General features: G+C 35.9%; 1 protein-coding gene across 11 annotated transcripts in view; it reads right to left on the reverse strand.

The window, feature by feature from the left end:
- Positions 1–15,724, reverse strand: part of NFIB (nuclear factor I B) — a 235,529-nt gene that overhangs the window by 99,874 nt on the left and 119,931 nt on the right. For all 11 annotated transcript variants that reach the window (XM_060155077.1, XM_060155082.1, XM_060155079.1 and 8 more), the window contains one exon: positions 2,021–2,074. In XM_060155077.1, coding sequence (XP_060011060.1) covers positions 2,021–2,074 — 54 coding nt within the window. The remainder of the gene's footprint in view (positions 1–2,020; positions 2,075–15,724) is intronic.

Raw genomic sequence — 15,724 nt, forward strand, 5'->3', positions numbered from 1 at the left:
CCAGTTTTCAGACATAGTTCACAAAAGGTTTGATTTCCAAGGAAAATTTAAGAGGGAAAATAATAGAGATGCTTTATCTTGATTGTTTCTGCTACCCATATTATATGTAAACAGATAAATTAATAGGTGCTACACTGAATGTAGTAAAGAAAATTTAACCAAGCTTCTCAACAAATATTGAAAAATCATATTCTGTCATTATATAACTATTCAGAGATTATTCATTCAGCTCAAGTAGAGAACATTTTAAGTGAGTATGATTCTTTCTGTACATGTTCAGAAATGCATTTCAAACAATAACAGCTTTATTAATTTCAAACCAAGCTGTCATTCAAATGCAAAGAGCATATCCTTTGTTTAGTCTGACTTAACAATGCTTATCAACTCATTTTCTAATAAAGGTCCCCCTCCCTGCCAGTTCTTTGTAAAATGAGTGAAGAAGCTTTTAAAAAATGTTTGGATACAATTCACTTTTGGTTATCATGCTACACAGAGAAAACATTAATAACTAAAAAGAAGAAATTTTAGTAAAGTTGAAGACATTACAAGCTAATAAATTTTCTCAACTTCAGAAAATTTCTGACAAATTTTATTATATTCTAAATAGCTCGCTTTCTTGGCCCCATCCACACAAAAAATAAAATAATCAATTTAACTGGAAGTTACATTTAAAATTTTTCAGCTTTTTCAATGTTTTGCTACCAATTTTTAGTCATATTAAATGACTTGGATGAAAGTAAAGAAAAATCAACTTAGTATACATTTTATATCTATACTTAATGAGAATATTTTATCTTTGAAGGATATACTACTTTTGTCATACAATCTGATTTTGTACAATACAGAATAAGTTAATATGCAGTTGGAAAATTTTTTTCGAAGATAAAAATAGAGAACAAAATATAGGCAAGACTCAGAAAGAAAAAAAGATATTCTGTTTTGACTTCACATTTTTACTTACATCTTTACTTGTTATATCTTTCTAACATCATTTTAAAGCAAGAATGCTCTGACACATTTTCTTGTAGTTTTGAGGGTTCTTCAGCCTCCCATTAGCAAAGTATTATGACAGGAAGACCAAGCAATTAAGGACCTAAAACTAAGTCTACCTGTGGAAACTTTTATGATTACCTTTTATAAATTTGGGGGTCTATTTTCAATGAAAAGCCAAATGAGATCATTTTGGAGGTGGAGGTTATAGGTGGTTAGTTTGAATTTTTTTACCTGTTTGTTTTGTTTTTGTTAGGTTATTCTTAGAGCATTCTTTTACTAAAGTCACAGATATAATTAAAATTTTTATGAGATTAAAATATTAGAAATTCTTCTTTGCACTAGTTTTTATCTCATGAGAAGAGATACTACTCCTAAATCAACGTCAAAATTCTATATCTTCAGCTTTAGGAAAAACAAAACCATGAAGACAGTATGGTTTCTTATAAAAGCCATTTTCAGATCTGGAACAACTTCGGAAAATAAAGAGAGTATTCGACACACATTACACTAAAGGAAAAGTCGTACTTTCCTTATTTCCTGATTCTTGGAATCCCATTAAAAACATTATGGAATAAAAACTCATTTGTAAAAATCCCGCATGAAGACATAACCACTACCACCACAACCTACTTTTTAAAGTAATGAGATTTGATAAACTATAATAAGAGTATGAAAAATTATACTTTTTCCTGTGCATTTTAAAAGAAAGATTAGAAGGATTTTTGGCTCTTCAAACAACAGTGACTTTTAGCACCTGAAAGATATACAGCTATAAAATACATGCATATTCATTTTCAAAGAAACACCAACAAAAAGTAAAACATTAGTGATTAGGTACATACTGATGACGCCAATGTGGAAGTATGTGCCACTGTGAAGGGCCTAAAAAGAATCACATCTTGTCCTGATCATACCTGCCTGCCAGAACAAAATAGGCAGCTGACCAATTACGGGGTGTTTATCTATACAGTGGTACCTTTGTTCTCCAACAATGTCAGATTGCAAACGTCCTGGAACACATATTTACCTGGAGGATTCTTGGCAGGATCATTGTGGCTTGGACTTCCTGATTGTCCAGAATCTGTAAAGAAATCACAGAAAATGTTTTCTTTTTAATTTGTTTTGAAAGAATTTCACAATCCTCAGAAGGACTTAAAAAAATTTTTTTAATGTAGAACAATGAAGTCGAGTGTTTGAATAAAGTATACTTTCCTAAGCCTTTCAGGAGCAATGTTTTATTTATTAAACTAGAAGAACATCTATATATATATATATATATATTTTTTTTTTTCCAGAGGAAAAAAGTAGCGATCTCTAATATTTGTGGGGTAGGGCAAGGCTTTTTTAAAACAAAAGGTCTGGCGACGAAGCCACTAAAGGTGGTTTGAAGGTTGGGCCTGTCAGGAGCAGTAGGAAATAAAGCAGATACATTCCCTAAAAATGCAATCTGAGTGTAATTAAACATGCTTTTTAAAAAAAACCTGAAAATGTTTTTATTCAATGAGTAAAAACACATAGAAACTAGAGTCCGTTTTTCCAGGATTTCAATCGCATACACACATATCCACTCCAATAATCCCCCAACCTACTGGATCCAGGCCCAGGTTTGACTGCATCCCATGATAGCAATCGATTTGCAAACACCAAGAAAAGCATAAATTACTAGGTAGAAACCATCACGGCTTTGTGGAGAGCAAATTGTTGGATCAATTTAATTTCCATCTGTGATAGACGGACAGACTCGGCAGATAAGGAGGAAGAGATCAATGCTGAATTTCCTATCCCACATTGTTCTTCATCGATGCTACAGAAAGGAACATGGAAGCTACAGTACTGTTAAACATGCCTTTCCTAACTAACCTGACACTGTTGTGTTTTGCTCACTCCCCTTTCCTCCATGTCCCCTCTGCATTTATCTGTGTCATTTGCGCCATATTATTATACCCTTACTTGCAAGTTGCTTTGTAATCTTCTTTTATTGGTTCTAGTATTTAAGTTTTGTCTCCCCAACTAAACTGCATGCTCCTAAGCAGAGGCAGAGATTCTGTCTACTTCTTTTGTGTTTTCCTCAGTGTGCTGTTCACGGCTGTGAATGCACTGGGCTGGATGGTTCAGATTCAGCAGCTTTCTTTGCTTGCCTAGAAAAGGCAATTTTGAACTTGATAGTGAATTTCAACAAAATTTCATAGGCGGCCACAGACAAGTCTCTTTCCTGAAACCTGGCCATTATACCCAAGACAGGATCCAGTCTTATTTAAGCAGAAAAATCTTATGCTGGTTTTTTCAGCAGAGTTATTCTGCTCTTCTACTCAAGTTATTAACATACTGCAACTGCTGCTTCTACTATTAACTGCAAGGACATTCTGTTGACTTCTTTCTGTATAAAACTTGGTTATTTATTTCTGCCCTTTGCCTCATGCCTGCTAACTAGATTTAATACTGAGATCGGAACTGTGCCCCTTCATCCCATTTCCTTGTCTTTTTTCTTTTTCTTTTCTTTCCTTTTTTTTTTTTTGTCCTAGAACAGTTTTTATAAAATCTCAGTAAATATATTTAATGATTCCCACATTATCCTCCAATTTATTTCTTATTTCCCCAAATGGAAAAGAAACCGGTCAGGACTACTCCTGCAATCTCAGTTCTGGCTAGAGTCTTCTACAGATAGTCAAAGAGAGTTAGGTACTCTCCAAAAGGTTTGTCTCATCTCCCATGAATTCTATTAGTTTTTCTGGAATTGAGGCAAGACTCAGTGACTTATAACTTAGGAGATCAATCTTTCTCTTTCTTTATTCCCATAAAAGATGGCCCAATACTGGCTACTTTCCAGGCATGGAGTATGACAGTTACATAAAAAAAGAAAAATTATATGATTTTGCTATAGCCTCAGCTATTTTTGCCTTGAGTTCCTCTGACAAATGTCCCCCAGAATTGACATGACATTCCAGCTTAATTTCTCAAGTGACTCTTAACATTTTGAGAAGTTCCTATTTATGCAGTGTGTACCCACTGACCAGAGCCTCCCCACATTTTATTTTTCCCTGTAAAGCTACTTCACATTTATGGAGGTCTAGATATTGATCCCGCATGGTGGCTAATGACACCTTCACGATGACACAACATGAGGTAAATTAGGGTTGTCATCAGAGGACATGAGCTGTCCACTCTAGGTGAGCCTTAGTATTTTTAGTCAAATCAACTTCAAAACAGAACCACAAAATTCTTTCCCAACATCTTGTTGCTGAAATTTGGATCCAGTAAAGAAAAATGTCTCTTCCATTCCTGAGAAAGTATTCAGCTAGAACAAGGACACCCCATTACCACAACATCCCATTTGGAAAACCCTAATTTTTTTCTGCTTCAAATTACCCTTTTCCCCTATTTCCAACAACTGCAGACCAACTTCTTCAACTGAAATAAAAATGTAATTTCTGAAAAATAACCCACAAACATTTGAGGGAAAGCTAAAGTAGACCCTAAATTTGAGGCATACACTTGCTTTTAATAATAATAATTCCACTTTCTAAAATAATCTGGCATTTACTAGCACACATGACAGATTTTCCCTCGTAGTCCAACGTCTGTGCCCTCTCACGCAGTAAACAGCATATACTGGATCCCCAAAACACAGAAGAGGCCCCCTCAAGGAACGAGCAAAAGAACACTTACTTTTCCAACTGTAAATTCTAACACTCTAATCTACTTTTAACTCTTATGTCACCTTATATCGGTCACTTCATTCCAACTGCTGGAAAAGGAAGTAACCAGGGAGTCACAGTGGGCAGAGAAACCAAAAATGAACTGTTATTGTGGTGAACTTCAGAGAAAGAATTACTTAGACCACATCTAAAACCCTTCCAATTCACCACCTAGGTCAAATTACTCTATACCCAAAGGTTTTCCTTAACTGCTTCCATCATTTGCTCAAGTCGTGTGTATGTGTGTGTACTTCATATGTTACAGCGAATCCCGGCTCTGTCCCTCACTAGTAATGTGATCTTATACAAAATTACTTAACTCTTAGGGCCTTGGAGTCCTGATCTTTAAATGTAATGCTACCTACCTTATAGAATCATTGCAAAGATTTTACTATATAAAACGTCAAGTACTGGTCAGACACATCTTACACAATCAATAAATGAAAGCTATTATTAAACAGAAAAGACACATTCAAAAAATGACTAATATTTTTAACGGACTGACTCTCAGGAAGAAAGGAAGAAAAGGGATATGACTAAATTTGTCCCTCCCAGTGTAAGCATCTAAAACTGTCCGTGGTGAATCAACTGAAGACGGACGAGTGTGTGCCCTCTTGAAGTCCTCTGTAAGTGCTTTAGTCCCACCCTCCCCAAAAGGGAGGAAGGCAGTGCTGCCATTTCGAGGCTCTCAGGGAGCTGTCATGCTCAAAAGCCAGGAGATACCAGCCATGTGACGAAAATTACCTTCTAGAAGACTGAAGTCTTTGAAGAAGGAGGGCGGTAAGAATGGGACTGCGAGGTGCCCAGCACACTCAGTCTTGAGGCTAGAAAGATTTTGATGCAGTGGAGAAAAAAGGAGGGGAAGGGGTCTTGAAGGCAGCAGACCTAAACCAGTCCTCTGTCATTCCCCCCACATTTTATTTCCTCTTCCCTGATCTCATTCTATAACTTCTACATTTCTTTGTCTGTCTCTTTCTGACCTGACTGGACAGAAAGTAGGATTGAAATACATTTTGCATATTTTCCATCCTTTGTGTTTTAAAAGTGTGAATTAAACATATTATATTTCTTCTAGGAAACAGAAGAGTTAATGAAAGCATTTCTAAATTAATGCTTTTAAAACTCAATCAATTCCTCCCTCCCCCAGGTTAAAGATTCTCTAGGAATAAGTAAAGGTTCTCATCCTTATATGGTCCTTATTAACTTTCCTTCAATCTTTCCATCCACTCCTTTTTAAAAAGTAGCCAATCTTTCATGGCTCTTCTAATATCTAAACTTTACCTAAGAAGTAACCAAGTTTCTCTAATGACACAATTTTATGGAAGATCCTGGGATACTTAAGTGATCTAAATGGCTTGTACAAAGTTACAAGGCAACTATTAAAACATGTGTTCTCTACATGGGCCACCCATTCAGACACACTGCCTCTTGAGTGGTTATGATGCAATCTTAAAATCATGCAAATCCAAATGACCTTTCACTCAATTAAAGATTTCTGGGAACTTTATCTTCCCCTAATCTCCCTCCTCCTTCCCACCATTTACCAATATATTCAAAACCTTCTTCAGAAATTTAAAAAAACCTTTAGCTAGTCTTTTTAACAGAAGTTGGAAATAATTATTATCATTGAAGTCTATACACTAATTGACGCTTTAGAAAGAGGCCAACTCTAAAAACTTTAGTTTGGATTTTCATTGCTAGACCGAGGAAATTCTAATGTTCTACTGATAATCTAATGGAAGTCCAATGAAATGTCCGTTAAACATATAAGATAATAAATAAATACTGACCTGTTAAATGTTTGTATTAAGTACTAACATGCTTGGGGGGAGGGAGGTGGAGGGGGATGAACTCAATTAACTGATGTGGTTGGATCATCACAACTATGAAAGGTTTTTTGAAGGTCATTCATGTAAGTTTCAATTAAGTGAGAATAAGATTTATGAAGCACGTTCTGTATTCCAGTTACTAATGTTTGGAACATATTAGGTTCTCCCTAAATGTGTATTAAATTTCCATTTAATTTACAATAATGAGCTTTAACATATTGTTTTAAAAAGAATATACCTTCTATGCTATCTAGAAGCTCAGAGCTTGCTCAGACAGAAATGTACAAATTTAAAAAAAATACACTGTGATAGGTGCTATAAATGAGTACACAGCAAGAGGAAATAATTAGTTCTTCCTATGATGGATGGGCAAGGGCATGTCATAAAAGATATCAGAGGGAGGTGACCTTAGGAACAGAGTCTTGAAAAATAAACAGATCTCACATCTTGCTAGTACATATTCCTCTCTACTAACAAGGCGATTTCTTCAAAACCTAAAACTGATCAAGCTTCTTCCCTGCTAAAACTCTTACATGAGTCCCAATACATACAGAAAAAAACTCCAAAATTTTAGGATGTCATTCAAGGCACTTTGATCTGGCCCCTACCAACACCTGGGTCATACATTAGCCTTTCAGTTCCATGTGTGTCACCTCCATTTGATGCCCCTGAGTCCTTGCACGCAGTGTCCGTCTTTTTTCTCCCTAAAGTCCTCCATGTTGAGGTCATCCCTTTTAGATTTTGAACTATATGAGGGCAGGGATACTGCCCTACTTAGCCTTATGGCCCTAATCTTCGGTATAGCGCCTGACACACTTGTTTAAGTCAAATGAATAGAAAACAATTGGTCTATAAACTACGGAAGTGCACAAAGAAGAAAGCCTAGAAAAAAAGGAAGAAACACTAGGCATGCTGCCTCTGTGCAGAAACATCTAAAAATAAATGATAAAAATGAACTTATTTATAAAACAGAAATAGACTCACAGACATAGAAAACAAACTATGGTTACCAAAGGGGAAAGGTGGGGGAGAGATAAATTAGGAGTTTGGGATTAACAGATAAACACTACTATGTATAAAATAGATAACCAGTGAGGACCTAGTGTATAGCACAGGGAACTATATTCAAAATCTTGTAATAACCTATAATGTAAAGGAATCTGAAAAAGAATATATACGTATATATATGTATAACTGAATCATTCTGCTGTATACCTGAAACACTATAAATCAACTATACCTCAATTTTAAATAAATAAATAAATCCTTAAGAAATTATCCAGTGGGAAAGAAAATCAAGTAGACAAACTTTTGTGACAAGGAAAGGGGATAGAGACACAATTCCCAGAGTGGGTCTCCCAGCCTAATGTAAGGCTCAGTTCTGCTTCCCTTAATTTCTGAAGGAATATTTGGAAATGGGAGGGGGTAGATAAGAGGCACTATTTTGAGTCAGAAATTAAGGTTTGGCTCTCTCCTACAAAGGGAGGAGATGCTTGTCGGGGGAGGTCCAGGGAGCAGGCCACTAGTTTGCAAGCAAAAGGCCAAGAAGCTTTCGATGACCCTTATATATAAGCTGTCTTTCTACCCCAAAACGACACATTCCAGGAATTCATTTTCTTCTCTGATACCATGACTTGAGAGGCATGATTTTTATTTATTAAAAAAAAAAAATTTTGAGAGGCATCATTTTTATTTATAATCATTCTGGTGCAAAGAAGGGATTGTACAAGGTAACCTGTCAGGTCCCTTCTGGCTCTAAAATTCTATGACTCTATAACAATATAGCTTTTATATCAAGGGATATCAGAAGAGTAAATGAAACCCACACTGTAACCTGTTAACCTACAGATAGCCTCTTGCTAGAACTAAAATTAGTCATCATGTGATAAAGGGCCCCTTTGTCATATTCTTTGGCTTTAAGCAGGTAAAGAAATAGCCCATTGTCAACTAAAGATACCATGAGAGTTTTCTAGAGGCTTAGAATAGTGCCCTTCTTTCTCTCCAAAACATTATTAACTACTGACATACTAAAATAGCATATTTTTACAAATTAAGTATATAGTATGCCAGAAAGAATCACTTAAGAAAGAGAAAAGCCAATGTAAGAAACAAACAAAAACCTGAAAGAAGGGATACAAACCCATGCAATTTATAACAGGGAAACACAAAGTTAAGACAAAAACATCCACCTTTTTCAAGGAGAGAGGAGAAAACTATTCTTCTCAGACGAATCTCCCTCTCCGTCTGTGCAAAACGTCCTGCCTCCTTCTTGGCAGTTTACTTTCTACAAGGACTGATTTCCCTGGGAGTTATAGTGAGTTAGGTTTATGTAATCACAATTCTGATTACATAATTTGCCGTATTTTTTCTGCAGCACGTTAAAGATCTATACAGCTTCAGTTTTGATGGAGGACTGTTTCATCAATTGGGATGCCACAAAACTAAAGTTTTACAATACTTCCTTCTTCCGCTCTTAAATGGTTGAGAATAACACAAAGAAAGAATCTGGGAAAATTAAGCACATTCTTATCTCTCATAAGCATGTAAATGTGCGGGAAAATGCTCATTCTCTCCTTCTCTGATTCGGTCTATCTGTCCCTTCTCAACAGGAGATTACGTTATATGGCATCCACTTCTCTGCAAAACTTGGGTAACTAGCTACCCATGGGAAGCGTTAACTCTGTCACTTGGTTAATGGAGTCCTTGACATATTTTTGCTGAGTCTGTATCCATTCCCCTAAACCCGGTTCTGAGTTGGAAGACACATTAAACCTCTCTGAATACTTTTGACAGAACCAAAACAATATTTGGGAGACATGGTTTCTTACATATTTTCAATCATGCTTTTTAATCCATATTATTTTCCATCTGAAGACCCATACCTTCAGATCTCCCTTTTTATTGGTTAACATGGATTTTAAAATATATCTTCTATACAGCAAAACTCAGAGATTTAAAAGAGGTTGCTATACTGAGGCTCCTTACAGATAAAGTAACTTATTTAACCAAAGAAAAATACAGTACAAGAGAGTAGACAGGTACTATACCCTCTATTTCTTTTCCCTACACATTCTACTAGTTCTATTATTAAACTTTCTTTTAAAGAGCCACCTTTTTCTGCTTAACAAGAGCATTAGGTTCAAAGCATCATATCGCAAGGATTAAAATAAGGATTTGTTTGGGCTCAAGACCAAAATTTGTTCACAAGGAATTAGCCAAAACCATAGGGCACTGAAATTTCAGGGAAAAAAAGAAAATCCCACACCCATTTGAGAGCATATCTGTTCATGCCAGGGGACAATTCACCAATGCAGATGGGAAGACCCCTGCACAAAAAGTGTGAAACCTGCCAACATGTCTGACCAGAGGTTTGTATCGCTTCATTAACTAGCACCAAACCCCCGCAAATGAAAGCAGGGATAATCGTATCTGACCTTTCTGGCCTCAGATTAAGTTCAATGACTCTCTACTGATCCAGGGATTGAGTAAACCAAAGGTCACAACCAGGATCGTCTAAACTTCTTGTTTTTGAAGCCGTTAGCCTTTAGAATGTAAAGATACCATACTGGTCATTGTCAAGATTGCAAACCTTCTACAGTGTGTTTTCAATTAAGTAAATAAAATGTGGTAATTAAATCAAGATTGCGTAATATGTTTTTGATTTGTAATCTCATTTAAATTAATTAACTGACTCAATCCTTGTTTAGTTTTTAAACTGGCCTAGTTAGGGAAAGAGTCCCTGGAAGCAAATCCAGTTTTCTATCTTTAAAAACAAGGCAAAGCAATCTGGCATACTTTAAAAATGAAAAAAAACTTAGATACACCAGCAAAATATAAATACAGAGGCAAGGGTGTTAGCATAGAAGAAGGAGGAGTTTTATGGCATGATTTTGACTAAAAAAATAGATCTAGCACTAGAGAGAAATAAACCAAAACATTATTTATTCAAAACATTTCTTTTCCAATTTTATGAAGATTGCATGTTTGTTGGAAGCAAAACATTTCCAGCTGTATTTTAAGTTTCTGAGGAGAGTTGTAAGATTTATAATCTTTCCTAAATGCTGCCCATATCTTATAATATGAGATGAACACGCCACTGCGTACTTTAAAAAACAATTTGCCAATGCACTCTGCCACATGAAAACAATGAAGTCCTTTCCAAAACCCCACCAGATCCAGGAGAAAAAGATGAGATGAATGTTCTGTCTTTCCCATCTGGGAGACATTGTGGATTTCAGCCATACTATGTAATATAATTTTTTTTTTCCCTTGGAAACCACGAAACCTGCATTTTATAGCAAGGTATGTAGTGCAAAGAGAATGCTGGTGAAATATGAATCTGAAAATGAAAACCAGAATGTCATCAGACTCAAGAGCATAATTGTGGAGGCAAGTTGAAAAATCAATGCAAAATTTCAACATAAACGAAATGCAACATTTGTGATCCTATCGGTCTGAAATTTTCTCTTAAAAGGAAAGCAGGGGAAAATAAATGCTCTTTTACCACCGAAAATCCTGAACATCACTAATTACACTGCCTGGCACAGTAACTTACTTATCTGCTTTATTTTGTCCTGGGGTCTTCATGCATTATTCTAAGTCCTACACCTAGCACATTCTGGGTGTACGTGGCCCTTCTGTGCTATGTCGGTTTTTTGTATTTCCCCAAAACTTAATACAATATTGTTTATCTAGATTAAAACCAGACATAAGACTTTCTAATATTTTGTTGGCAATCTTTCTTCTCAGGGAGCAGGACGTGTTTTCTCACAACTGTCTGGAGAGTCAGAACTCCTGGGTTCCATTCAGTAACTGCCAACACTTGTGCTCTGACCCTAAGCAAACCACTTCATGCCTGAATCAGTTTGTATCTTGCCCAATCACTTAAAACCGAATAAGAAAAGGTAGGAGTTTTTGGCCTTAGTCATTTCCAACAGGAATAAGAGGAAAAAAATAACTTTATACAACAGTGAAAATATGCACAAATATTTGTGCGGAAAGGCTAAGATTTGTTTTAATAGACTTTAAGGTTTAATTTCCCACACTCACACCCACCCACCCCCACCAAAAAAAAACCCTCCTAGTTAGTCCTCCTCCGTTTTCACTGTATACTTCCCCTTGAAAACACTAACAACGCAGGTAATTAAAGTTCTGCATTAGTGTACAGGTCTCCTATTGGAGTGTAAAATTCATGGGTCAAGATACATGTTAGCCTTATTCACTGCCTGGCGTTTATATGTGCTGAATAAAGGACCACTCGTTACAGTGAACAATACCTTGATGGCTGATATCACTTAAAATACTTTTCATCTTTCTGAAATTATAATTAAATTGGCAGTAATGCCAATCATAAGTTTTACTTGTTTGGTTATTACCTACATATAGTCTATTTTTAAGTGTCTGTGAACTCTCTACAAATATAAATTTAGCAACTGATTCAGTCAGTGACCAAAAAGTCATATCCTTATTTTTTCCTGTGCTCATTTATTCATTGGCATGTGTTCTTAAAAAGAAATGTTTTACCTCAACAGATTTCTCCATTATTTAAGGTAAAAAGATACTTCGCCAAACCATTAAAATGTTGAAATCATGATATGAGCTTAGAGAAAAGAAATCGGTGGGTTTTTTATATACCCTACTAGTTGTATGTCATTAATAAGTCGCCCTTGCTTTATTATTAAATCACGGCTCTTAAGTCTATGATGATGTATTCATATAAAAATAAATGTATGTATTTAATCAAAGGTGTACAATACACAGCAGAGTAACAGAGTAAGATAGAGATAATATATTTCTACCATGGTCAAGTAGATTTGTACGTCAGACGTTCATGACTGCTTTTGTTTATAAAATAATTTTATCATAATATTGGAGGGAAAAAAATCAGAGAAGTCACTTGATGAAACAGGAAGCTTGCTGATGTGGCAGATAACGGTATTAAATGTCCTAACAGTTCCTTGATAAGTGGTTCAAAGAACTTCTGTCCTCATGGTTTCAGGACAAAAGCTAATTTACCAGGAATAAAACTACTTGAATAATACATCATGTGAAATTTTTTTTGAAGGATAAAATGAGGAAACAAATGAGGAGATAGTAACTTCCTCCTGCAAATGAAAACTGCATGAGAGGAAAGTAACTCAATTTTACTGGTAAAATAAAAAACCAAAAAATGGCTAACGAACATGACTTTTCCTTCTTTTTTTCAAGAGAAGGGTCGGGATTATTCTGATAAGTGGAATGATATGTTTGAAAGAACTCTGAAAAGTTTGTAACTCAACAGAAATATGAAGATTTGTTATAATTTTATGGGGCAGTATTTTTTCAAATGATCATTTTAAGAGGAAAGTTAAAAATACAGGTAACTTTAAACAAGAATAATAGAAAGCCTATTATAGCAGCCTACTATGGAATCGACTGGTTATTTGGAAAACGAGAAAAAATGATGAGAGGCATGCCCACTTGCTTAATCCACTTTAAAGAAGGGAATCGAGAGTATAAGAGCACGGAGCTGTGAACCTTGTGCTCAAAATTCCTTCCATTTTGTCATTTTACTCAGTTTATCTTTAATGGAGATTCAAATGGACTCCTTATGATTCAAAAATCTCTAAGCTATACCTAAAGAGTATGAAAAAGAACAAGTTTCTGCATTATGCCCCATCCGTATGTCTTAACCCTGAACGGTATCAAACCTATGTAATTTTATACATCAAATGCCTTCCAGATGTGACAAAATTTTAACACAGACCAACGTCAAGTTCTTCACTGTAGACTCATCTCCCATGCTCACAAAGATTATTTCCATTGCACATAACATTACACACGGCTAATGTTCAATTTTCCAAATTGATTATTATGCTGCCATTTCAAAAATGACATTGCCTTCCAGTCAAACAACAAACTACAAGCTATGCTGCATACCCAACCTCCCCCTCAAAATCACAAAAGAACCAAGAAACCACATCATTATTTCCAAGTTGTAGACAATGCTTGATCACAACGGCAGTTGAACTTTTCCTGGTCCATTCCTGATACCTCCAAAAGATGGAGAAAGAGAGGGTGATTATAATTTTTTGTCAGAGCTACCAATTACCATCAGAACAATTGAGCCTGTCACCTGTTGTTTGGGGTTCTAAAGACTGGCTCTAATTAGAGAAGATCGAACACTTCCTGACATTTACAGTATGTTAACAATTGAAAATTAACCAACAAGATCATTCATGGAGAATTTTCAAAAGCATCTAATAATACTCTTGATGAAAAAAACATAAACTAAATTTCCTGGTAGGATAAAAAAGAAATTTAGTAACTCAATGCCAGTAAGAAAAACTAGTATGATAAGGCTTTGGATAATATCCTGCAAACTTAATCCCTCCCACAAAATTAATGCTTTGAACCTTACCTCAATTCCATCCCCCCACCCCATCTCCAAAATCAGAATTGTCATGTAGTGATAATTTGTCCTCCAAGACATCCCTCACTCTGTTCCTGCAAACTACATTTCCCAGCTTGTTAACAACTGGCTTCAAATTAGAGCCATCCAATGGGAGGCTCTGGTGGGAGTTGTGGAACTTGGAGAGTGGGAAGACAGGAGAAAGGGAGGTGTTTCTTCTCTTTCTACTTTTAACAGGTATCTCCAAGCAATGGCTGTCTCCTTTGTGTTCTAGCTTCCACAGGGTGGGCCCCTCTCCCTGTGGTCTCCAAGGGCTCTGGCAACACCACCTCCTCCTCTTATCCCTCCAGCCTTAGTTGCAGTAGTGGGTTCCTACAGATGCTAATGTCTGGGTTGCCTCACTGCCCCTTTGGGTTTTTACCTGTTCTAACATCATTGTAATTGGTCTCCCCTTGGTAATTCTTTCTAGTGGACTCGGGTAGGAGCTCTATTTTTCTGGATCCTGATGGATACATGTACTTTTTGACATATTCATCACTCTAAAATAGATGTCAGGTAATAGAGTTAGAGGTAGTGGACTAAATATAATCCATGTAGAATATTAATAAATTTCAAGTCATTGTTATGATTTTCATTAAAAAGGTGACAAAGCACTGTCACCGCTCAGTACGCAGTACAAAACGCTATACCCCAATGTGTTTTATAATGCACGATATTGGCAAAGATAATCAATGTTAAAAAAGATTAATTTAATTAATCAGATTTTCAATGCCAAGCTCTAAATCCATCTCTTCCAGCAGATCCTCTGCTATTCATACCCACCCATCCAGGTTTACTATTTCTTTTTACCTACTCAGACTTAGTCTTTCCATCCAACTTTTAACAATTAACATGATACCTGGGTTTTTCCTTGTGTATGCGATTTTCCTACAAACATGACTGTCTGCTCCTTGACTGGATCAAGTTATGAGCCTGATAATTTTTATAGAACGTTGTACATTTATTTCTATCTCATAAACAACTTTGAGTTGCTTGTCAATTACCTGAATATCTAACAATATCGTGTGGAGATAATAAAAAAGTTGTCTTAAATATAGACCAACATATATCAACCTAAGAATAATATATATTTGAAAAGAGAAATAATTTCAGCATTACTCTTTTTTCTCTAGGAAATAGTTCACTCACTTGACGTCTAGCATTTTCACATTGGAAAATTCATAAAGTAAGAATAGACAGAAGCATTTTCTTCAACCGGAACTGCATAATCTATGGTGCTTTACTAGAACACGCCACAAATAGGAGACAACAAAACTGTTTATGTTTGTATGTATAGGGAAGTATGTGAACTCACAATAGTAAAACTTTACCATCACAAATGCAAGCAGTATGGATATGCTCGATATTTTACAGTGTGATAGATAACACCCCACTAGAGGGAAGTGACATTGCGGAAAACATAAAGCATCAATTCACATGGTGCCGCCTTTTTCTGATGAAACTTTAACAGGGTGGCACCAGTGCTTGGTGGGTGTACTCAGTTGCCAGCGCTGCACTATAATACCCCGACCCTGTGCTTCCTCTCAGTCATTTTGAACTTTCCCATCCCCCCATCCCGAAAGTTTTATTTTCATGTTTCTTAAACATTAGTGCCCTGGTGTGTGATAGTTACCGCCAAACATCATATGGAGAGGGTGTCAACTGAAAAATCACTCTTTATTAAATTTTTTTAAACTTGAGCCTGAAATCTATTTAGTCAATTTTTGTCACTTAAGGCAAAATTTGTAAATTTAATTCAATAAATATGTATTGAAAAA

Source organism: Lagenorhynchus albirostris, chromosome 7, assembly GCF_949774975.1.
Source record: "Lagenorhynchus albirostris chromosome 7, mLagAlb1.1, whole genome shotgun sequence".
Classification (NCBI taxonomy): domain Eukaryota; kingdom Metazoa; phylum Chordata; class Mammalia; order Artiodactyla; family Delphinidae; genus Lagenorhynchus; species Lagenorhynchus albirostris.